General features: G+C 41.2%; 2 protein-coding genes across 2 annotated transcripts in view; one reads left to right on the forward strand and one right to left on the reverse strand.

Annotated features, from left to right (window-relative positions):
* Positions 1-25,227, reverse strand: part of LOC144688703 (DNA-binding protein RFX2-like) — a 911,596-nt gene that overhangs the window by 693,782 nt on the left and 192,587 nt on the right. The window lies entirely within an intron of this gene.
* The window catches only part of LOC144688294 (very low-density lipoprotein receptor-like), a 59,246-nt gene that overhangs the window by 20,794 nt on the left and 13,225 nt on the right, over positions 1-25,227 (forward strand). The window contains exons 6-9 of the mRNA XM_078554726.1: positions 33-251; positions 4,659-4,777; positions 7,363-7,502; positions 8,658-8,799. Coding sequence (XP_078410852.1) covers positions 33-251; positions 4,659-4,777; positions 7,363-7,502; positions 8,658-8,799 — 620 coding nt within the window. The remainder of the gene's footprint in view (positions 1-32; positions 252-4,658; positions 4,778-7,362; positions 7,503-8,657; positions 8,800-25,227) is intronic.

Here is a 25,227-nt window from a genome sequence, read left to right on the forward strand (position 1 = left end):
TACACTAACTTAGTGACTAATTTCACCTGCAGGAAATCAGTAAATCAAAACAGAAGAGACATCAGACAGATTTTGGGAGATGTTCAGAGTCCTGGTGGAATCGCTGTGGACTGGATCTACAGACACATCTACTGGACTGACCCTGGAGCCAAGACCTTATCTCTCGCTACTCTGGATGGAGTGAACAGGAAGACACTATTCAGTAAGAATCTAATGGAACCTGCAGCTATAGTGGTCGACCCAGAATCGGGGTATGTCTAATGACTTTTCATCAGCAGCACTTCAGCACTAAAAACAATCCATTTTCTACTCGGTTGCTAAAAGTTCTCACCAAGTCAAGTTGGAACCGTGTAGTTAATTACTCCAAGTAAATGTTTCATTCAAAGCCCCACCAGTAACTGTTGTAAGCTGAACATTGTGAAGGAGCTCACGAAGAAACTCTGATTTCAGCTAGATAGTTAAATAAGCCAACAGGCGAACTGACTCTGCTGAATCTTGGGTGTAATCTTTGGGGGGGGTCTTATTTTTATACAGGCTCTACTTAACCTAAATTGAATGATTTGCTTGGACTGAAAGATTAAATAAATTTTAATGGGAGAGGCTCTTGTTTATTTGAGCAGTAGGCAAGAAGTGTACTGTGAAACTATTAGTTATGAAACATGAACTTGCAGACATAACTCAATCATTTTAAAACCTACTACTGCTAGGAATTTGATGCTTGCAAATAGCTCTTTGGAAAAAAAAAAAGGATGGAATATCCAAAATATTGGGATACATGCATGATCTATTTCAATGGCAGAACAAACTCAAAGGGCTGAATGGTCTCTTCCCATTCCCAAGTGTAATAATTTTTAAATCATTATATTTCTTGTTTTCAGCTTTGTTCATGTATTCAGTTACCTGCACTATCCTTCTGGTTATTATTTGTTGTTCTAAACTGGATGCTTTTGAGTTTGATACAGGGTCCTGAGGCTGTGATACTCATACGGAGATCAGATTCCCTGTTCAGTTTCCTTTTTGCTGCCACTTGTAACAAAGCCTGAGATTCACACTCCCCGTCGCTGAGCATGGAGGCAATCTTTCTCCATGGTTGGACCGTGTATACATGGATTGCTCTTGCTGCCATGTGGTCCTCTGGTAGGTGGCTGGAAGTCTTGTGTGAACCTAGATGACGAAGGTCTGCTGGGGACTTTGGGCAACCTAAACTTGTTCCCTCCTGATGGCCAAGCACAGTTAACTTCCAGCAGAGACTTCGTGAATTCCGCCCACTACCCCGCACTCCCATCCAGATGGCGAGCAGAAGCTAATTCCGCCCACTACCCTGCACTCCCATCCAGATGGCGAGCAGGAGTTGTTGCTAATTCTCTTTTGTTCTCTTTTTCCACCCCTCCCATATGGTGATGAAGCTAGTTGTATTTCCCCTATTCTCTTCATAGGTGCTCCTGCCTTAACCATCTAAACCATCAGAGATGTATACATTTCCAACTCAGCAGACACAGAACTATAGAGACTGGAGGTATTGCTGAATGTACAGCTCCTCTCCTCCCACTCGCCTCATCTGCTTCTGACCAAAACTGAACCGCTGCTAATTATAAAATCATGTGATTAAACTTAGCTTAAAGAGACTTCTAGCTGATAATGGGAGATTAAGTCTTGCACAGAGCTCAGTCTAATAACATAATCTCTTAATTCATCAGGATGTCTTTCGAGAGCTCCTAGAAGTCAATTCCATTTTTAATCAATTGATCAATCTATCAGATCTCGAATTTTATATATAACTTGTACTACAAAACATATTTCATCAGTTCTGTCACAGGCTGACACTTATTCATTACTCACTTCTGATGCACAACTCTCTGGTTGTGTTGTTTTAAATGATAAAAGGATTCGATAAAGTAGGAAATGTAGGAACGGAAGTAGGCCATTCATCCCCTATTCAATTTAATGGCTGATCTGTATCTCAAATCCATTTAACCACCTTCACTTCAGATCCCTTGATAGTCTTGCATAACAAAAACCTATTGATCTCAATTTTGAATTTTTCAGTGAAGGGATTTTTGAGGGAGAGATATCCTGTGCTTGAAGAAGTGTTTTTTGACATTTCCCCTGAACGTCCTCGTTTTGATTTAAATTTTATGTGCCCTTGTTCTGGATTCAAGAGGAAATATAGTTTCTTTCCATTTGCCCTATTAAATCCTTTAATCATCTTAAACAACTCAATCAGATCACCCCTTAATCGTCTATATCCAAGGAAATTAGTCTATTCACCATGTCCTCATAATGTAACCCTTTTAGCACCGGTCCTTGTGAATCTGCACTGCACCCTCTCCAAGGCTTCCTGAGATGCAGTGCCCAGAAGTGAACACAGCATTTCAAATGTGCCATCTAACCAGAGCTCTATTTGCAATTTTTGTGTAACTTCCACCACTTGTGTTCCAGCCCCTTGAGATAAAGGGCAACATTTCATTAGTCTTTTAAATCATTGTTTGTACCTGCCCACTATTTTTTATTGATTTCTGCACTTGAACCCTTAAATATCTGCTCCTCCACAGCTCCTAATCGTATAGAAAATCTATTTTTATCCAAAGTGGTTGACTTTGCACTTTCTCATGTTAAACTCCATCTGCTTCTAATAATGTTCCTCTACAACTTTTTGTTCCCATCTACACCCAATCAGGTGCTATCAGCAAACTTGATGGAAAGCTGGGGCCCCAGTACAGATCCCTGAGGAACATCACTCCTAACATCCTGATGATTGGAACACGTACCAATTATCCCAACTGTCTCTACCTTCTAATCAATTCCTACCCATGTCAATAAACTGCTTCCAATTCTGTCTGGCTTCATTTTAACTGACAGTCTCTTATGTGGGACTTTGGCAGATCTCTCCTGGAAGTTCATATAAACAACATCCAATAGCTACGTTAGTTATTCTTCAAAAATGTAAGTGTGTTTGTTAGTCATGCTAGTTCCTCTGATCAGTCATATTTGTCTAAATGCTCAGACATGCTGTCCCTAATAACAGAATCCAGTATTTTCCCCACCTCCTCAACACCACTCCTCCCAAACAGAGCAATAGGTCTATAATTTCCTTGTTCCTTTCTTCCACCTTTATTAAATAATGGAGTGGCATTAGGAAATTTCCAAACCAGTGGGACAGTTCTTCAATCAAGAGCGTTTTAGAAGCAAAACAGAAAATTATGGAAAAATTCAGCAGGTCTGGCAGCATCTGTGGAGAGGGAAATGGAGTTAATGTTTCGATTCCAATGTGACTCTTCTTTGGAACTGGCAGTTTTGGAAGATCATGACTGAAGCATCTAAATATTCTCACTACTACTTTTGATACACTGGCATGGAAACCATTGGGACTTTGAGATTTGACTATCTTTGGTCTCATTACTTTCCCCATTACCATTGATTCACTTGCTTTAAACCTAGTATGTTCTTTCCCTGGATTCATTTTTAGTTTTCCTCATATCTCTGGCTATTTATCCTCATCCTTAATTGTGAAGATCAATATAAAGTAATTATTTACAAAGTCTACCATTTTCTTATTTTCAATTACAATTTCACCTGCATCTGTCCTTAAGCCCACCTTGCTCTCGGCCATCCTCTTTCTCTTAACATGCTGATTAAAAAAACTGTGTTTTCCTAATCCCGTGCAGGTTTTCTCTTGTATTCTCTTTTAGCAGCTCTTATTACTTTCTTTTTATCCTTTTGCTGTTCTTTATATCGCTTATTCATTTGTGTAAACCCTTCCTTGTTGTTTTTGAAGTGAATATTGACACCACTGCATCTGAGTAAGTTGGATAAGGTGTGGCAGTGATGGAAGAATTAATCAATCATCTACAGTCTGGCCAGGACTGCGGAGTCACTTTACCCAGCTTTTAGTTTTATATCCTTGCTCACCTTTTTGTTGACCAAGGTTTTTTAAATGCACAAGTTGCACTCTTGTCCTGTATGTGTAGAGCTTACATTGTTGCCACAGAGAAATGTTTCCTCTGGTGAAGGAGTCCAGAACAATACTAAAATTGGAGCTTGGCCATTCTGGGTGGTGACAGGAAGCTTTTTCACACAAAGGGTAGTGGAAATCTGGAGCTCTCCCCCAAAACATTTTTAAAACTGAACTTAATAGATTTTTGTTGGGTAAAGGTATTAAGGGATATAGAGGAAAGGTAGATGGATGGAGTTGACGTGAAGATCAGCCATGATCTAGTAGAATGGTAGAAATCGCTCAAAGGGGTCAGTGACCTACTCCAATGTAACTCTTTTCATTAAACCTTCCATAAGTTTTGCTAGAGTCTTGAACTGGTGACATTCCATGGCCAGGAAACTGAGATGCATTCAAAATTCTCTGCTGTTGGTTTAATATCAATTGCAATTTAGAGTTTGATCTACGAAGTTTCCATGTTGTTTCCCCAGCAGTCTCTTATTTTAGAAGGAAGAGTGGAAGTACTTTTATTTAGTTCAATAATTTTGATTTTAAAATAATTGCTGCTTAGTTGTGTGTTATCAACTTCAGTTGCATGACAGACTGTAGATACCTCATTGAACCTCAGCCTTCACGTATGTTTTAAATTGAACTCACTGATGTGTGGTCAAACAGTTCCAGTCTGCTGCTGTTGCATTTCACTATATTGAGGTTCTCTCTCTCACAGGTTTTTATATTGGGCCGATGTAGGAGAGCCACCAAAAATTGAAAAGGCTGGGATGAATGGAGTTGGCAGAAGAATACTAGTTAACATTGGCATTGAAAAACCTACTGGGATCGCATTGGGTAAGGGTGTGTGCTAACCTGCACTGTACTTTTATAAGGCTCTTTATAAAGAGACATGAAGCGAGCAAGAACTTGCATTTATATAGCACCTTTCATGACCTCAATGACCGCAGTTTACCACCGTTGAAGACCTGTTTGAAATGTAATCACCATTGGAAAGTTGGAAGTGTGGCAGCTAATTTGTGCACAGCAAGGCCCCACAAACAACTATGAGATGATGATCAAATAATCTGTCTTAATGATGTTGGTTGAGGTGTAGATATGGCCACGGTAATGGGGCAAACTCCCCTCCACTTCAAAACAGTGCCATGGGATCTTTTACATCCTCCTGAGAGAGCAGGTGGAGCCTCAGTTTAACGTCTCATCCAAAAGACAGTATATCTGACAGTGATGCATTCCCTAACTGAAGTGTCAGCCAAGTTAAGTCTTTAGAAGGGATTTGATTACCTTCTGACTCTGAGACTCCACTGACATACAGCTGGTGTTTGTTGCGCTGTTTCTGAAGAATTGGTGTCTGTAGGAAAAGTCATAAAAATCAAAAGTTGTCCCTGTCTTAAAGACTGTTGTTCCTGATTTTGTTATTCATTCAGCTCCTGGTGTTCTTTACTTTTACAGCAAAAACCCAGTTCATTTGATCTCTTCTCTCCAGTTGCATAACAGTGTACTTTTAACATGGATATATTTTGTAACTGTCTTGAGGTTTGGGTCTGGAATTTACTTTGCAACTAGGTGAAATTCTGAGAGGGGTCTTGGTGTAAACTCTTCCCACCTTTTTGAGGGGTCAATGAGAGTTGTTCCCTTTATTGTGATGTGTAAAAGTTCTATAGTTATTTCAGGAGCTAGCGGAATGGTTGGTACACAGACTAAAGGTTGTAAAATTATTAGAAAGAGAATTAAAAAGATAAAAGTCGATAGTTCTCACACCTTCAGAAGTGATGAAAAACTACTGAGGTAAACTGTTAAATAGAAGAAGGTGCAAAATGCTTAAAAGATCAAAAGAAGCAATGAATTATAAACTAATGAAACCTCTTCCAATGCTGCCTAGGTAATCCTGATAACAACCAGATGTTCCTTAATAAAATGCCTGTCATTAGGACTAGTAGGTTATCTCTGGATGAGGTTTCCACAGCTTCCTGCAGCTTTTGTTACAGTTGATTCTAGCTACGAGCAACTAATTTGGCTGCATTGATGTCTGCCTTATAATTCCCTTGAACTGCATGCACTGTGGAAGTTGACCATTTGATGGCCTTATTATTTTGCATTTTACCTATGTCAAACAAGATGTGTTGGGAGAAGGTTAGTCATATGGATGGAGTAGACACCAAATTTACTATCAATAAGCACTGGATACTTTAGTCAGATTTTGTGAATTTTGAAAAATGATCATTTTGCACTCTGTAAAGCTTGGGCAGAACAGGCTGGAGGGCTGAATGGCTCATTCCCATTTCTATGGCCTTAGTTCCACTGTGGACTTATCACTTAGTGATCTCGGCTCGTTGTAATTGGAGTTACTTAGGTAACTGCTTAGGATTTTAGTTAACTTTATGGTGATGTGGCCTTTAACCATCAAATCATACCTTAGTCTGTCCTTTTCCTCCTTCAAGCACCTCACTTTGTTCCATTCCTCTCACCTCTACTTTAAAATCTTTGTACTGCATTCCAAGCTCTACCCTGAGTTTCTAACCAAAACATTCTCTCTCGTTTCTTCCCTTAGCCTCTGCACTAAGCCACTTCTCACCTCTACCTCAATCTGCCTTCCCTCTCTCCTGATTTCACTTCCCTCCTGTCTTCCCTTAATGCTCCCTCCAGAAAAACCCTCCAACCCATATTCATGGCCACCCTCTTGAACCTGCCACTTTGTGTAGTTTCTCTATTCCCATGATCTCTATCACAGGCAAGATAATCTTTGATCACTTCCTTGTATCCCTAACCAGCCATGTACCCATTTCCTTCTGTCAGCCCCTGAAATGACCTCTTGCCCCATCACTTCTAACTGTACTTTCGTAACCCCAACTGTCTAGCCTTTGACCCTTCATTTGATATAATACAATGCTCAACCACTTACTTGCCTCAATCTTTGGTCTAGTCCCCAGTAAATGCTTTATTCTCTTCCCACCATGGTGCAAGCAACTATTGCGTATGGGGAGTTTGAAATTTGTGTGGTGGCTGTGAATCCTTTTTACATAAAAGCTTTTTTTAAAAATGGGAACTGCACACACAATATTGCCTAAACTCCTAAATTCTGAGATTTCTGGAAGTGTTTTGTTTAAATGCCCGCGTCCAACAGGAAATTAAAAACTTTGTTTTCCAACATGATTAAACTGTATGTTTGAAATGTGAATGGTAAAACAAAATCTATAAAACATGCAGCCACGAACCAGAAAGTGACAGACTAAGGTGCAATCGTGCTACTCCACACAGCCAAATAGTCTGTGAAATTCAGTGTCCAGGTTCACCTGGAACTAGTACCTGGCAGGCATCAGAACTCTTAAGAAGCATAAGAAGAAAAAAAAAAGAAACAGAAATATTTTGTAGTAATTTAAGAAGTTTCAATAAAGCTAAGAGTTTCTATACTTCATTTACAGACTATATTAAGAAGCGCCTTTACTGGATCGACTCTGGCCTCCATGAGCTGTTTTACACTGATCTGAATGGACAACATCAAAGTAGGGTCTTTCACTCTCAGAAGTACTTGGCAAATCCGTATGGGCTGGCAGTGTTTGAGGTAATTATCACTGTTTTCAGAATCCCAGATTCATTTGCCTGTACTTAATAATCAACAAAGAAAGTGTTGTGTGAATCATTTAATAGAGAAATATTTCTGTTAGGCATTTCAGCACACCGTACAATGGTAACTGTCTCTTGGAGCTTGTTTGACTGTCTTAGGGATACGAAGAGGGATTTTGCTGCAATGTTTTTCCTGGTTTTTGCCTTCTGCAGAAGCTAATGTTACCAGCTAGAAGTAGGGAGGGTTTAGCACATAGAGTGAGCATCAGTAGGCACGATTGGCCTTTTTATGGATACAAACCATTTGGGTTTCGGGTGCCATTGGAGTCCCCATGTATATTCTTTCTAAGTTAAAACATCTCAAGACTAATTATAAAAGGGAATGAGACAGTTGCTTGAAAGGAACGTTGAAAGGTACAAGATATGAATGAGAAAGAAAATTAATGCAGATTTCATTGTCTCATTGTAACATTGTACAACTTTATTTATTATTCATTCACGGGACGTGGGCTTCACTGGCTGGGCCAGCATTTATTGCCCATCCCTAGTTGCAGTTGAGAAGGTGGTGGTGACAACTGAGTGGCTTGCTACGCCATTTCAGAGGGCATTTTTAAGAGTCAACCACATTTTTGGTGGTCTGGAGTCACATGCAGACCAGGTAAGGACAGAAGGTTTCCTTCCCTAAAACCAGATGGGTTTTTACAACAATCAGCAATGGTTTCATGGTCATCATTAGACTTTTAGTTCAAATTTCACCATCTGCTGTGGTGGGATTCGTACCTGGGTTCCCAGAGCATTACCCTGGATCTTTGGAATACTAGTCCAGTGACAATACCACTATGCCACTGCCTCCCCTTCTTTAAGTTTCTAAAAGCATGCCCTGCTATAATCATCGTGACCTCTTTTGTATGGATCTTTTTGCCAATTATTTAGGTGTTCACATATTTTCTGCTGAGGGTGTGCAGTTGAAATCATTACTCTCAGACTTTTCCCAGCGTGGAATTATTAATATTATTCTCAATATAATGTGCAGGCTGGTCTTCTAAGTGCAATTTCAGTTTAGTTTAACCTGCTTTAAATTCACATGTACTGGTCTCCTGGTTTAGCTTGAATTCTGTGTGTATATCCGACATGATTAAACATTTATTCACAGGACTGTGCCTACTGGTCTGATGTGGAGGGCAAGGCTGTGTACAGTGCCAACAAGTTTACAGGAGCTAATGTGAAAGTTCTGGCATCAAATCTCACCGAACCGCGAGGCTTAGTCGTGTTTCACAAACTGATGCAACCAATTGGTATGAGAGCATTTCCTTTATTCAACGGTTTGTTACATTTTATCTCTAAATACGGATTACTGATGTCTCATGAAGGCTTTTGTCTCATAATTTGTAGCATTTCTCCTTGAAAGAGTGAATGAAGGCTGCCTTTCCAAAGAAATGCTGTGTTATTGACTGCACTGTCTGTCTTAGTCAGTTTATATCAGATTAACAGTTTGTGATGCCCATGTTGTGGCATACAAGCCACTATTTCAATCCATCAGAGTTGTCTGTGTCTTTAAGGCCAGGATTTTTCACTGAGCAGGCGGACTCATGCCCAACCCATTCAAGCGTAAAGTGACGCGCGATGATGTTGTGCGAGCGTCCCGATGTCATCGCACACTCGCGCATTATTCCAGTCGGTGGGCGCATGTGGGAGTTAGCAGCACGCCCGCTGGCAATTAAAAGGCCTATTAAGGCCGTTAACAATCCATTTGATTTAAATTTTTCGCTGCCCATCCAACCTTATGGCTGGATGGGCAGACGAAAAGGCCAAGCAGCCTTTGCGTTTTTTGTGGAGCCTCATCTATGGGCGGGATGAGGCTTCAATCCGTCATTAAAAAAAAATTTCATCCTAACAGTGACATGAGGGAACTTTTTTTTACACCTTAAAATTCTTTATTTTTTATTTTGAAAACCGCTCATCTTCCTGAGGCAGCTCTTTTCTAGCGTGCGCATGCGCGAAGTTCGCTGTCACCCTCCTTCTCCGCCCCCTCACAGGCAGCGCTGAGCATTTGCGCTGGGCAGGCCTTAATTGGCCCACCAGCATGAAATTGCGGTCCAGCCCCAATCGCAGTCGGCTTCCTGACAAGCCCGCCCAACGAGGGCAAAATTCTTCCTAAGGACCATAAAAGATTTACCTTTTGAGGTGAGTTGTCTTGTTCAATGCCACAGTATCAGTACATAAATGCATGTTTAGTTTGTAATCTGAGTTCTACCACTTCAGTATTGCAAGGGTTCTGGGTGAAACAAACAGGGGCCACTTTAGCACCTTACCATAAGAAATTGGAGCAGGAATAGGCCATTTGGCCCATCGAGTCTGATCTGCCATTCAATAAGATCGTGGCTGATCTGATTGCGGCCTTAACTCCACTTTCCTGCCTGTCCCCCATAACCCTTGACTGCCTTGTCAATCAAAAAGCTGTCTAACTCAGCCTTGAATATATTCAGTGACCCAGCCTCCATTGCTCTCTGGGGAAGAGAATTCCAAAGACTATCAGTCTTCTGAGGGAATAAATTCCCCCTCACCTCTGTCTTAAACAGAAGAGTCATTATTTTGAAACTCTGCCCCCTAGTCCCAGATTCACCCACAAGGGGGAAACATCCTTCCTGCATTCTACCCTGTGAAGCCCCCTCAGAATTTAATGTTTCAATAAGATTGCTTCTCATTCTTCTAAATTCCAATGAATATAGCCCCAACCTGCTCAACCATTCCTCATAAAGAATCAGCCTAGTGAACCTTCTCTGAACTGCTTCCAATGCAAGTATATCCCTCCTTGAGTAAGGAGACCAAAACTGTACACAGTATCCTGGGTGCAGTCTCATCAATGCCCTGTACAGTTGAAGCAAGACTTCACTACTTTATACTCTACCCCCTTGTAATAAAGGCCAACACTCCATTTGCCTTCCTAATTACTTGTTATACATGTATTCTAACCTTTTTGTGATCATGTCCAAGGATACCCAGATCCCTCTGAACACAGCATTCAGCAGTGCATCTCCACTTAAATAATATTCTGCCTGCCAAAGGGATGACCTCACTTTTTTTTTCATCACTTTATACTCCATCTGCCAATTTTTTTCCTGCCCACTTAACCTATCTATAATTCCTTTACAGACTCTTTGTATCCTCCTCACAACTTGTTCTCCTACCTATGTTTGTATCGTCAGCAAATTTGGCTGCAATGCAGTTGATCCCTTCATCCAAGTCATTAATATAGATGGTAAATAGTTGAGGCCCCAGCACTGATCCCTGCATCACTCTACTAGATCTCTGTGCATTCCACTAGTTACAGTTTGCCAACCTGAAAATGACCCATTTTTCCCGACTGTTTCCTGTTAGTTAGTCAATGCTCTATCCATGCTAATACATCACCCTAACACCATGAGCTCTTATCTCATCAGCAACCTTTTATGTGGCACCTTATCAAATGCCTTTTGGAAATACAAATACACTACATCTGTTTGTTCTTTATCCATCCTGCTTGTTAAATCCTCAAAGAACTCTTAATAAATTTGTCAAATACAATTTTGCTTCCTGATTTGTATTGTCATTTTCTATGTCCTGCTACTACCTCCTTCAATAATTGATTCTAACATTTTCCCAATGATAGATGTTAGGCTAACTGGCCTATAAGTTTCCTCCCTCCATTCTTGAATAGTAGTGTTACGTTTGCGGTTTTCCAATCTGGTGGGACCATTCCAGAATCTAGGAAATGTTGACATTTTTGAATTTTGAAACCAATGCATCCACTAACTCTGCAGCCAATTTTTCTAAGACTTGGGATGTAGGTCATCAGATCCATGGGGACTCGTCAGTCTTTAGTCCCATTAGTTTTCCTACTACTGTTTGTCTGGTGATAGTAATTGTTTTAAGTTCCTCCATTTCTTTTGCCCCCTGCTTTTCTACTATTCATGCCATGCTTTTTGTGTCTCCCACTGTGAAGACAGGTACAAAATACTTGTATTAGTACCTCCTACAGCAGTTGTCAGGCAGCAGAGAGTTAGCAAATCTGCTAATCTCTTGACCAGGGAATGTGAATTGAGACCAAAGAATGGAGGGCAATTATTTTTTTAATGCAACTTTAAATTCCTTCTGTCTCCAAAATATCTTCTCACTTTTAAGACTAAATTCAAAAGACAAGCTAAGCATGTTGTGTCCAGCCTAGGTACTCTAATGACCCAGCTGATCAGGGCAAATACTGGTGGGCAATAAGTCGGGCCTTGCCAGGTTCCCCCACAGCTAAGAACAAATAACTAAAAAAGGCAAATAGTCCAAACGTTTTCCAGTGAAGATAGTGATGGCCTTTACATCAGCAAATTATATATTGTTCAGGTCCTTTGTTACAATTATTTCTTGCTTAATGTTCTGTCCAAGGTATAACTACTGTTTGGGGGCCTGTAAACTATTCCCACCAGCATTTTTGTTCCTTTGCTATGCGTTGTTCCTAATCTCCACCCATACTAATTCTGCTTCCAGTCTTCTGAGCCAGGATCCTTCCTCTCTCCAGTCCTTATGTCATCCTTTACAATTGGTGCTACTCTTTCTTTTCCATTCTGCCTGTCTTTTTGAAATGTTGTGTACCCTGGAATATTTATTTCCCAACCTTGGTCACCTTGTAACCATGTCTCTGTAATGGCGATTAGTTGAACCATTTATCTCTGTGCCATTAGTTCATCTATCTTATTGCGAATGACTAGCACATTCAGATAAAGAATCTTTAATCTCATTTTTTTTTACTATTATTTGCATGGACCTCATTCGCTGATGGAATATTACTGTTAAACTCTTGTCCTTGTCTGTCCCACTCTGCTTGTCTTTACCCAAATCTTTATCCTGTTCTATTGCTTCGAATTTCCTTTTTAAATTTCTAAATCTCCCTTCACATGAACCTTCCCAAGCCTTTAAATTAAACCCTTATGCACAGCCCTAGTTATGCAATTCACCCATCCCAACAGAACAGCTCTCTCTTTCCTGCCTACTGGTGCCAATGCCCCAAGAAATCTCTTCTTCCCACACCACTCTTTGAGTCACGCATTTAATTCTCTAATCTGCTTGACCCTATGCTAATTGATACGTGGTTCAGACCACAATCTGTTTATTACCTTTGAGGATCTGCATTATAATTTGGACCCTAACTCCTCAAACACTACCAATGGGACATTATTCCTAGTTCTGCCTATGTTGTTGGTTTCTACCTGGACCATGACAACTGGATCCTCCACCTCCCACTCCAGGTTCATCTCCAGCCACAAGACAATGACTTTAACTCTAGCACTGGGCAGGCAATGCAACCTTCGGAACACTGGGTCATGTCTGCAATGAAGAGTATCTATCTCTTCATTATTCTGCCCCCTACCACTACCACGTTCCCCTTAACTGAACCCCACCTCTCCGCAACTTGTATGGCATCCTGCAACATGGTGCTATAGTCAGTTTGCCCATCCACACAGGTAACAATTATTTTGTACCTGTTGGTCAACTTCAAGGGTCAATGCACCTCAATCACTACATTCTGCACCCCCATACCTGCCTGACACTCAGTCACACCTTCCCATCCCTGACCATCTACCAACTCAAGCTGTACTTACCCAAGCACTTCTGTGTTCAGATGTGATTCCAGGATGGTATGTTGCCTCCATGGTGCAAGGGTCATGGATATTACTGAGCTGCTCCAGAGCATTCTGGAGGCTGAGGGTGCAGAGCCAGAGGTCGTGGTTCACATTGGTACCAATGATATAGGCAGAAAAAGGGATGAGGTCCTGCAGGCTGAGTTCAGGGAGTTAGGAAAGAGATTAGTAAGTAGGACCTCAAAGGTAGTAACCTCTGGATTACTTCCAAGGCCACGTGCTAGTGAGTATAGAAATAGGAGAATCCACCAGATGAATGCATGGTTGGAGAGATGGTGCAGGAGGAAGGGCTTCAGATTTCTGGGTGTTGGGACCGGTTCTGGGGAAGGTGGGACTTGTATAAGCCAGATCGATTACACCTGAATAGGACCAGGACGAATGTCCTTGCAGGGAGATTTGCTAGTGTTGTTGGGGAGGTTTTAAACTAGATTGACAGGGGGATGGGAACCTGAGGGCAGATTCAGATAGGACAAATTCAGAGTAGGGGGTGAGAGACAGAAAATTAGCGGGTGACTCTGAAAGACAGAAGAAGCAAAGGTTAAAAGGTTTACAGCACGGGAACTTGGCAATGTTAAAAGTTACTTATTTAAATGCAAGGCGTATAGAAAATACTGCTGATGAGCTGAGGGCACAGATGCATGATATCATCGCTATAACGGATGCTTGGTTTAAAGCAGGGCATTGACCATTGACCAGAAACTGAAATGGAGTAGCCATATAAATACTGTGACTAGAACAACAGGTCAGAGGGTAGGAATCGTGTGACGAGGAACTCACCCCCTGACTCCCCAAAGCCTGTCCACTATCTACAGGGCACAAGTCAGGAATATGATGGAATACTCTCCACTTGCCTGGATGAGTGCAGCTCCCACAACACTCAAGAAGCTTGACTTAGTCCAGGACAAAGCAGCCTGCTTGATTGGCACCACATCCACAAGCATTCACTCCCTCCACCACTGACATACAGTGTCAGCAGTGTGTACCATCTACAAGATGCACTGCAGGAATTCACCAAGGCTCCTTAGACAGCACCTTCCAAACCCGCAACCACTACCATCTAGAAGGACAAGGGCAGCAGGTAGATGGGAACACCACCACCTGGAAGTTCCCCTCTTAAGGCACTCACTGTCCTGACTTGGAAATATATCGCCGTTCCTTCACTGTCGCTGGATCAAAATCCTGGAACTCCCTCCCTTACAGCATATGGGTGTACCTACACTACATGGACTGCAGCAGTTCAAGAAGGCAGTTCACCACCACCTTCTCAAGGGCAACAAGGTATGGGCAATAAATGCTGGCCTAGCTAGCGATGCCCACATTCCACAAATGAATAACAAAAAAGGCAGCTCAACATCCTTGGATATATAGGGTTTTCAGACAGGATAGAGAGTGGGCTAAAAAAGGTTGGGGTATAGCATTATTGGTTAAAGAGTCAATTACAGCTGTGAGGAGGGATAATATAACCTCATTTGATGATCCATTTAGTATATGGGTTGAGCTCAGGAATAAAAACACTATTAGGAGTGTACTATTGACCCCCAAATAGTGAGAGGGAGACAGAAGAGCAAATATGTAGGCAAATTTCTGAGTGCAAAAACAATAGGACAGTAATAGTTGCGGACATCAACTACCCCAATATCAACTCGGCTACAAACAGACCTGATGGGCTGTATGGCCTCTTTCTGTGCTTTAACTTTTCTATGATTCTAATTGGCACAGAGGGCATAAAATTCTTGAACTGCATACAAGCAAACTTTTTTATCCAGCATGTAACAAGCCCAATGAGAGGGAATGCAATTCTAGATTTAGTATTAGGAAATCAAGCTGGGCAAGTGGATGAAGTAGCAGTGTGTGACCATTTTAGAGATAGTGACCATAATAGAGTTAGATTTAGTATAATTATGGAGAAGGATAAAGATAGAATGGGAGTAAAAGTTGTAAATTGTGGAAAGACAAATTTTATGAAGCTGAGGTGTGATCTGGCGAAAATGGACTGATTACAGCTGCTTGCAGGGAAATCAGTGACAGACCAGCGAGAGGTATTCAAAAGCGAAATTCTACGGGCACAGTGTAGACATATCCCCACAAAGAAAAAGGGCGGTACTGCCAAATCTAGAACCTACTGGTTATCTACAGGCATACAAGGTAAGATAAAGCAGAAAAAGAGAGCTTATGACAGTCACAAAAAACTTAATACTGTAGAAAGCCTGGAGGAGTATAGAAAGTACATGGGGTGAAGTCAAAAAGGTAATTAGGAAAGCAAAGAGAAGATATGAAAAAATATTGGCAGGTAAAATCAAAGAAAACCCAAAGATGTTTTACCAGTACATTAAGAGCAAGAGAATAACTAAGGAAAGGTTAGGGTCGATCAGAGATGTACATGGTAACTTGTGCTCTGATGCTGAAGATGTGGGCAGGGTTCTCAATGAGTACTTTGTGTCTGTCTTCACCACTAAGGAGAAGGATGAAGCAGATATTCTAGTTAGAGGAGGAGTGTGACATATTAGATATAATAAGCATAGTGAGAGAGGATGTACTGGGAGGGACTGACATCCTTAAAGGTGGATAAGTCACCAGGGCCGGTTGGATGTATCCCAGGCTGTTAAAGAAGCCAGGGAGGAAATATTGGATGCTCTTGAGGATTGTTTTCCAATCCTGACTAGATACAGGTGAGGTACCAGAGGATCGGAGGTCTGTGAACATTGTACCATTATTTGAAAAGGCTGGTCAGTCTGACTTTCAGTGGTGGGAAAATTTTTAGAATCTGTTCTAAGAGACAGGATAAACTGTCTCTTAGAAAGGAATGTATTAATCGGGGATTGTCAGCGTGGGTTAGTTAGGGACAGGTCGTGTCTTATTAATTTAATCAAATTTTGTGAGGAAGTAACAAGGAGGATTGATGAAGGTAGTGCAGTGGATGTGGTCTACATGGATTTTAGTAAGGCATTTGACAAGGTCCCACATAGCAGACTGGTCAGAAAAGTGAAATCCCATGGGATACAGGGGAATGTGGCGAGTTGGATCCAAAACTGGCTCAGTGACAGGAAACAAAGGGTAATGGTTGATGGATGTTTTTGCGCATGGAAATGATTTCCAGTGGCATTCCACAGGGCTCCATATTGGGTCCCTTACTGTTGTATATACTAATGATTTCCTGGGTGGCAGGATTGGGAAATTTGCAGATGGCATAAAAACAGGCTGTGTAGTTGATAATGAAAAGGATAGTTGTTGTCTCCAGAATGATATCAATGGTTTAGTTGAGTGGGGCGGAAAAGTGGCAGATGGAATTCAATCCAGAGAAATGTGAGGTAATGCATTTGGGGAGGGAGGGCAAACAAATCTAGGGAATACACAATAAATGCGAGGGGTAGAGGAAGTTAGAGACCGTGGAGTGCATGTCCTGAAGGTGGCAGGACAGGTGGATAAGTTGGTAATGCTTCCCTTTATTGGACAAGGCATTGGATAGAAAATCAGGGATGTAATGCTAGAACTGTATAAAATGCTGGTTAGGCCACAGCTGGAATTTTGTGTACAGTTCTGGTCATCAGATTACAGGAAGGACATAATTGCTCTGGAGAGAGTACAGAGGAGATATGCAAAAATGTTGCCAGGGCTTGAAAATTGCAACTATGAAGAAAGTTTGGATGGGCTGAGGTTGTTTTCTTCAGAACAGAGGAGGCTGAGGGGTGACCTGATTGAGGTGTATAAGATTGAGTGTCAAGGTAGAGTAGACAGGGAAACCCTGTTTTCCCCTAGCAGAGAGGTTAATTACCAGGGGTAAGGATTTAAGCTGATCGGTAGAAGGATTAGAGGGGACATGAAGAAAAACTTCTTCACCCAGAGGGTGGTGGGTGTTTGGAATTCGCTGCCTGGTTTGGTGTTAGAGGCAGAAACCCTCAGCTCATTTAAAAGGTACCTGGATCTGCACCTAAATTGCTGTAGCCTGCAAGACTATGGACCGGGTGCTGGAAGGTGGGATTAAAATGGGCAGCTAGGTTTTTATTCATTTTTGGCTGGTGCAGACATGATGAGCTGAGTGGCCGCTTTCTGTGCTGTAACTTATCCATCGTTCTAAGGGGTGTGACTGCCTTTTGGAACAGACCAGCTTCCACATGTTGCAATCACGGCACACCACCTGTCAGGCCATGTCTATTTCATTACTTTAAAAACAAATTACTTATTAGTAAAGTAATTGCAAGGTATAGTCCCCTAGCTTGGAGACAGAGGAACAGTCACCAGCCGCTTGGAGGTAAAAGAAAAGGAATAATAAGGAGCACCTCCTTCCCCTGAGCACTGGAATCCCTCCTGTACCAAATTCCTGACTCCGTGCTCTGCTCCCAGCTCGCCGTGCTCTCAGATTGCTCTCTTCAGCTAGGGTGATTTTCCACACTAGAGTGCTTACTATGCTTGCAACTGATGTACCAATCACATTAATCATGTAGATTCCACTTGACTGAGGTTGGATGCAAGCTTCATAGTACTGCATCATGTGTTCTTTAACTGATCATGTGTTCCTGCATTAAAATAACGTTATTACAAGGTCAGTGCTGCCTGCTTATCTCACAGCCTCTTGTTAGTGCTGAGCCTCCATCAATCTCACCCAGTTCATGCTCTTCAGACTCACTCCTGCCAGCCATCTATGGAATGGATCATTGTGTCCAGTTTACCACAGCAAATCCTCTTTCTAATCTGCTTGACCTTGTTCGGGTTGGAGTAGCTACCTCCACTTAACTACCCCCACCATTACTGAAGCCACTGTTTTTGCTTTGTTTTCCAGCCTAGCCCATTAATCACAAAGGTTACTGCTACAAGGACATTGTAAATTATTCTCTAACAGTGCATTGAAACAACCTTATTTACCCACCCAAAATGCTTTGGGCATGTGTACGTCATTCACTCTCAAAATACCATGAATGTGGGCCCACCTCTAGAAACTAAACATCCCACACTAGATGTGGGAGTACTAACGTCAGAGTGCACCCATATCACATGAGTTTTGTACTAGTCATTCATTCACAATGATCGATGGTCAAGTTCCATGAATTTGGAGCCACCAGTATAGTGTCTTGCAGCAGCACTCTGTTCCTCTGCTTTGTCTCAGATTTCATTCCTTGATGAGTCTATAGAACCATAGAACACTACAGCACAGAAAACAGGCCATTCGGCCCTTCTAGTCTGTGCCAAAATATTATTCCGCTAGTCCCATTGACCTGCACCTAGTCCATAACCCTCCAGACCTCTCCCATCCATGTATCTATCTAATTTATTCTTAAAACTTAAGAGTGAGCCCGCATTTACCACGTCAGATGGTAGCTCGTTCCACACTCTCACCACTCTCTGAGTGAAGAAGTTCTCCCTAATGTTCCCCCTAAACCTTTCCCCTTTCATATAATGTTATAATGTTTGATTTTTCTGGAATCTCTCTTTGTGACCTGTTGGATCATCCTGTTAGTGTTAGGGATGTTAGTTGATCTGTTCTCAGTGTCTGGTTCATTAGTTTCTTAGTGCTGGTGCAACTGTAACATGAGCAGCTCACTGACCCATCTGACAGGCTCCTGGGCTGTTGGTCCAGAAACCCTGCTCTTAAATCATGTGGAACCATTCTGAACATGATAATAGGTGAAGAATTTAGGATATAATTAACATTAGGCAGTTGGGAGTTATGTTTGAATCACCTTGGGATGAAGTTGGGGGGAGCTTAGACTCTTTCCCAGAGGAAACAAAAACAATTGAGTAAAATTTTTTTTCAAATTTGTTCTCAAGATGTGAGAGTCATTAGCAAGGTCAGCAATATGACAGATTTGTGGTCACTTTTACTGGTTCCAGCTTTTATTTGAAGATGTTTAAAACTGAATTCAAATCCTTGAAGAGTGGAATTTGAAGTTGTACTCTCTGGATTACTTCTGTGGTAATATAGCTACTAGTTTAGTGTGGTAGTTATGTTATTGACTTGGAATTTTCTGAGCGCTGTTGTTGGGGTTCCTGCTATACATCTGATGAGAGGATGGTGGCGGAAATTCTCAGCCTGTGAAAATACAGATGGTTATGGCCTGGAACCTGATGGTCTTTGGTCATTCCGTGATTCACTGTTTTTAATTTACTGATAAAACTAATACTACAGCTTTGTTACCAGAAGACACAACTTTTAATTACAGATTTCTAATTTGCATAGTTGTAGAATCATTGCACACAGGAGCCCATTCAGCCTGGTGAGTCAATGTCTGCACTCTGCAGATGAATCCAATCAGTCCCGCTCCCCCAGTCCAATCCTGTTGCTTTGCAAGTTTATTTTCCTCAAGTGCCCATCCAATTTCCTTTTGACATCATTGCCTGTGCTTCCACCACCCTCGTAGGCAATGAGTTCCAGGTCATTGCCACTCACTGCATAAATAAAAAGTTTTTCCTCACATTCCCTCTGTGTCTCATGCCCATAAACTTAACTCTGTGTACCCTATTTCTCGTATAATCAGCTAACGGGAACAGATTTTCTTTGTCTACCTTATCTAAATCTGTCATAATCTTGTACACCTCTTATCAAATTTCCTCTCAAATCTCCTTTGCTCCAAGGAGAACAACCCAGCTTCTCCAAACTTACTGTGTACTTCTCATTCTCTCATTCCTGGAACCATCCTGGTAAATCTCCTTTGCACCCTCTTAAGGACCCTCGCATCCTTCCTAAAGTGTGGTGACCAGAACTGAGCACAGTACTCTAGCTGTGGCCTAGCTTAAGATTTATAAATGTTCGGCTTAACTTTCCTGCTTTTGTACTCAATACTGTACTTCTATTTATGAAGTCCAAGACCCCATATGCTTAGCTAATTACTCTCTCAATATGTTTGCCACCTTCAAAAATCAATGCACATGAACCCCAAGTCTCCCTCTTTCTGAACATTGTTTAGAAGTCTATATTGCCTCTCCCTATCCCTTCTACTAAAGTGCATCACCTCGCTTTTTAAAAAAATTCCATCTGCCATTTGTCTGCCTGTTCTGCTAACCTATCTATGTCCTTTTGCAGCTGATTGATCTCATTCTTCTGTTTTCATCATTGTAGGTCTTAGCTTAAGTTGTCCTTGGTCAGGATTGATAGAGGTTACTGGAGGCAAGGCTGTTGGTAAATTTTACCTTTTATCAAACATTCTTCTAACTACAGACAGGATGAGGCTTAGCACCAGGCTTCACACTGAACTAAAACAGAATTACCTGGAAAAACTCAGCAGGTCTGACAGCATCGGCGGAGAAGAAAAGAGTTGACGTTTCGAGTCCTCATGACCCTTCAGCAGAACATGAGGACTCGAAACGTCAACTCTTTTCTTCTCCGCCGATGCTGCCAGACCTGCTGAGTTTTTCCAAGTAATTCTGTTTTTGTTTTGGATTTCCAGCATCTGCAGTAGTCTTTTGTTTTCACACTGAGCTATCCCTCTCTATGCTCTGTTGTCATGTGACCTTATAACACTGATGTAGACTGTCTATTTACATATTTAACATTAACCCTTTATACTACATCGCCCCCGCCCCCCACAAGCCTCTGACTTTATTCAGTACATTATACTACATCTCCCCCCGAAGTTTCTGCCTTCATCCCTGGTTCACAGAGATAAGCGTTATGATGGTTTCGTTGATCTCCCTGACCTTGTTCTCGGCTCCCTCGGAGGATGTATAGGATTCAAGTTCTCCATGTTCCCTCTCAAACTCTGTAGCGTAGCGAGAGTAATATGTGAATTATCAGAGAATACCAGCTCGCTGTTCAAGTTGTTTTCATGATCTTCTGAGTAACTGATCCATTCCATTGAAGGTGGTCTTGTAGATATGAGTGTGCTTCTATTTCTCCTCGCTATTCAATTTTCAGTGTCCACACATGATTGTGGATGTAGTGTTTATTCCAAAATCTGGCCTTTGTGCTTTTGGTCACGAATCTATACCGACTCCCCTGCCTGGAGTTCTGGTAAGTTATGTACTCTATGGCGTTGATTATAGTTTCTGGTTTGATTTGCACAATATTCATCCTCCTTCTCGCTCTCTCTCTCTATATCTGCCTCCTTGAGGCATGGCATAAGTGTGTGTGGAAGAGCAAGAAATTGAGTCCACTGTCATCTTCCCATGAGAAGTTCCTATGTAGCCAGGCCATTCTGGAGTGGTGTGGAACAGTAACTCAACAGTGCCAAGTTGATATTGTCATTTTTCTTCAGGAGAGCCTTTACCATCCTTACTCCTCTTCTAGCCTCCCAATTAGCTTGTGGGTAGCTGGGTGAACTAGTCTTGTGAACAAATTCATAGGCTTCTGTGAACTGCTTAAAATATTCATTGGCAAACTGTGGGCCATTGTCTGGAATAACTAGGTCTGGAATGCCAAGTGTGCAAAAATTTATTTTAGTAGCGTGATGAGAGCTTCCAAGATGGGACCACGCAGACACTTGACCTCAAAGCATCTGGAGTAATAGTCAACAACTATGAGGAATGTCCTCCTTTTGAGCTTGAAAAGATCCATTCTGAGATGTTTCCACGGTCTGGACAGAAATGAGGATACCAGCAGTAGTTCTCTTTGCTCCTAGCAATAGATTGCATGAGTGATGCAGTTTGAAATCATTTCTTCTAATGATTTTGATATCCCTGGCCACCAAACAGAATTTCACCCTCTGGCATGACACTTTGTAATGCCCAGGTGTCTCTGGTATATTCTCTGAAGGATCTTGAGTCTGACAACTCTAGGTATCACCGATCTGTCATCATACATCAGCAAGTCATCAACAACACTGAGATGTCTTCATTGTTTGAAATATTGTTGCAGGATGGTGATTATTTGAAACATATTCTGGCTGTCTTTTGATGCAGTATTCCCGAATTTGAGCGCATTCTCCATCTGCATTTTGTGCCTTTTGAATTTCATTTAGCCTCTGCTATTGCTGGTAGAAATTCAGTGAGGTTTAGGACTCCACACCTTTAACAAAATTTATGTCCCCCTGTTCAGGCTTTTCAATAGAAATGCATGACAGTGCATCTGTTGCAGTTTGTTGGTTCCCTTGGACATACTTGGTTGTAGCATCTGGTCTCATGTGATAAGCTGTGTTCAGCTTTCCCAGACCTCCTAAGTTTGGAAATTCTGTTCTGAATTCTTTCGCTTTGTCTTGGCTTCCCAATTCCTCTACTTCATAGATGAGCTGTAGACCTGTGCAAGCTTTTCAGCTTTATAGGGAAAACTCCTGGTTTTGGATCATGTACAAATTTTCTGTGATTTCTTTTCCTTTATACTGAAGTGTAGCAATCAATTGTCCCTTGACTTTCAGTTGAATGTCTCCTGGACCGTGGAATTGTATGGTCGATGGCTGGAAGAAGTCTTGCTTTAGCTGTTGTTCTGTCTGAGAACAATGAAACTCCTGCTCCAGTGTCTAATTTCAAGTTTGTTTTATGTCCATAATATCTGCGCTCCAATAGTTCCCATTAGATCCTGTAATTTCTCCCAAAAATGGCACTTCATTGTCTTTTGCATCTTCTAGTTTCTTGATTGCTACTTACTTTAATTGGTTTCTCTTTAAAATTCTGAGTTGGGAGCTTTTTGCAGTGGCATACGGCTTTAAAATGTCATCCTCTTATAGGATTGGCACTCCGCATTTTTGGCGGGACACCCTTTGCCCTGATGCAACCTTTTCTCTCCAACAGTGAGAATACTGAGTAATGGCGGCTACCACACCCTCTTTGCTCTTTTACTGTTTTTGAGTAGATGTGCTGCTACTTCTGTGTCCTACAAACTTCACTGTCAGTCGTTTTTCTCTGCAAAATCTCCTTGTCACCTCAGTACAATTTTGCTTTCTCACTTCTACTTGCCTTGTTAACTGCACAGCCTTTGAAAGTGTTAAATCCTCCCTCGACCATAGAAAGTCTGATAAAATCTCCTCTAACACTCTTACAACAATGCAATCCTGAATTAATTCGTCTTTCAGGGCCCCATATTCTCAATTCTCCGCTAGTTGAGATAAACCATTAACAAAGGAATCTACGCTCTCTCCCAGTCTTTGGGTATGTCTATTGAAGTATGCTTTTTCTATGATTGTGTTCCTTCTAAGACTGAAATATGTATCAAAAGCTTTTATAACATGTGACATGTGTATGTCACTGTTCTAAAGTAGGAATAGTGGAGTCAGGATGGTATGCGTGCGTTGAATTAAAGACAGCTGGTCTGAAGGCTTTGATGTATCAGAAGAGAAGCTAGGTTTGAAATGCTAAATAAGTAAACATGGCTGAAGTTTTAAAATATGAAGCGTAAAGGGAAATTTGCATTTTTAGATAGACCAGAGTAGATTGAATTTCAAAGAGAGGGTGAAATGTTACACTTAGCCAGAAGAAGCCAACCAGTGTGTTTATTTTTCCCGAAGCTTACTGATAGAATTGGTATTATGAAAGATTTTTATTATTAGAAAGGTAGTGTCCAAAGACATATTGAAACCATGAGATTAATATTAAAAAGGGAGAAACCTGTATAAAGGAGATGAGGTTGTGTAAGGAGATGGCATTCCAAGATCTAACAAGTGTGAAAAGCCTCCAGCCTCTATGTACCAAGCTGCTGCCTATAGGAACCAAAGCTGAGAGAATTCGCTGCGAATATCCCTGTCCAGGGTATTGTGTGCTTTGCCTGAGTCTGTTAAAATCTATTTTGTTTTTACTGTTGCCTTAACGTAGGTATAATTGGGAGTTAGATTAAATAGGGAAGCTAGGAGTTATCATAGTAGTAATTTGTAGATCTCTGTATGTGTTTAAAATTATTTTTTTTATTAATAAATGTTTAATTTAGCTTTGTAAAAAACCGCTAAGACTCTGGAATTATTACTACTGAATTCAAGACACGCATCTCAAAATAAAAATACAAATTGTAAAATATTTGCGGCAATTGTTTCAAGTTTCCTTTTGGGATTTGAGCAGCTCAGCATTTACCATCCGCTGTGCCGTAACAATGCCCTATCTGACCAATATGTCATCTGCACTACCACCTACGACATAGAGAAGACCTGTTCATTGCTAGGTTTCTCTGCTAGTCCTGAAGTGGTTCTGTATCTGGAAAGCGTACAATACCAGTTCTGCCACTTCTCAGCTTGACTAGGGCCTGCCACATGTTTGAAGCACTCTGGCAAGGGTAAGACTTTCTCCATTGCTTTTCTTCACTGTAGCCTTTCTTTGAGTTCTGTTGGTGTTTTTGCTGCACTGTCATTTTGCTTGCTGCTTTTTCAGATGTTGGGCTTTTTTTTCTCTGTCTGCAGTCTTGGGCTTTTTCTCAGTGCTTTTTCAGTTGTCTGTGCCACTGCCACCATCTGCTTTCATTGTTACAGGTCTTAGCTTAAATTGTCCTCAGTCAGGATCGATGGAGATTACTGGGGACAAGGCTGTTGGTAAACTTTACCTTTTATTAAACATTTCTTCTAACTAAATACAGGACAAGGCTTAGCACAAAGTTTCTCACACAACCATCCCTCACTATGTGCAGTTGTCATTGATCTTACATCACTGATGTAAGATAGACTGTCTATTTCCCTACTTAACGTTAACCCTTTACACATCAATCCTCACTGTATGCCATTCGTCCAAGTTCAGTATCTTTGGCAAATGTTGAAATTTTACTGTGTTCCAATACCCAGGTCATTTATATATATATATCAAGAAAAAAGCAGTGATCCCAGCACTGAACCTTGGGGGATACTGTTATCCAGTCTTTAAAAAACACTCCCATTTTACCACCACTCGTTGTTTTCAATCTTTAAGCTAAGTTTTATACAAGCTGACACTGACCCTCCTATTCCATGAGCCTCAATCTTTCTTTCATGTGGTATTTTGTCAAATGCTTTCTTAAAATCCATAGGCAACCTTCATCAACCTCCTCTGTTATTTTAATAAAAAATTCAACCAGATTAGTCAAGCACTGACTGCCTTCTACAAATTTGTGCTGGTTAATCAACTCAAACCTCTCCAAGTGTCTGTTAAATTTTTCCCTGATTATTGTTTCTAAAATCTTACCTACCACTGATGTTAAACTGAATTGCCTATAATTACTAACATATGAACATGCATACGAAC

Source organism: Cetorhinus maximus, chromosome 13 (assembly GCF_964194155.1).
Source record: "Cetorhinus maximus chromosome 13, sCetMax3.hap1.1, whole genome shotgun sequence".
Classification (NCBI taxonomy): Eukaryota; Metazoa; Chordata; class Chondrichthyes; order Lamniformes; family Cetorhinidae; genus Cetorhinus; species Cetorhinus maximus.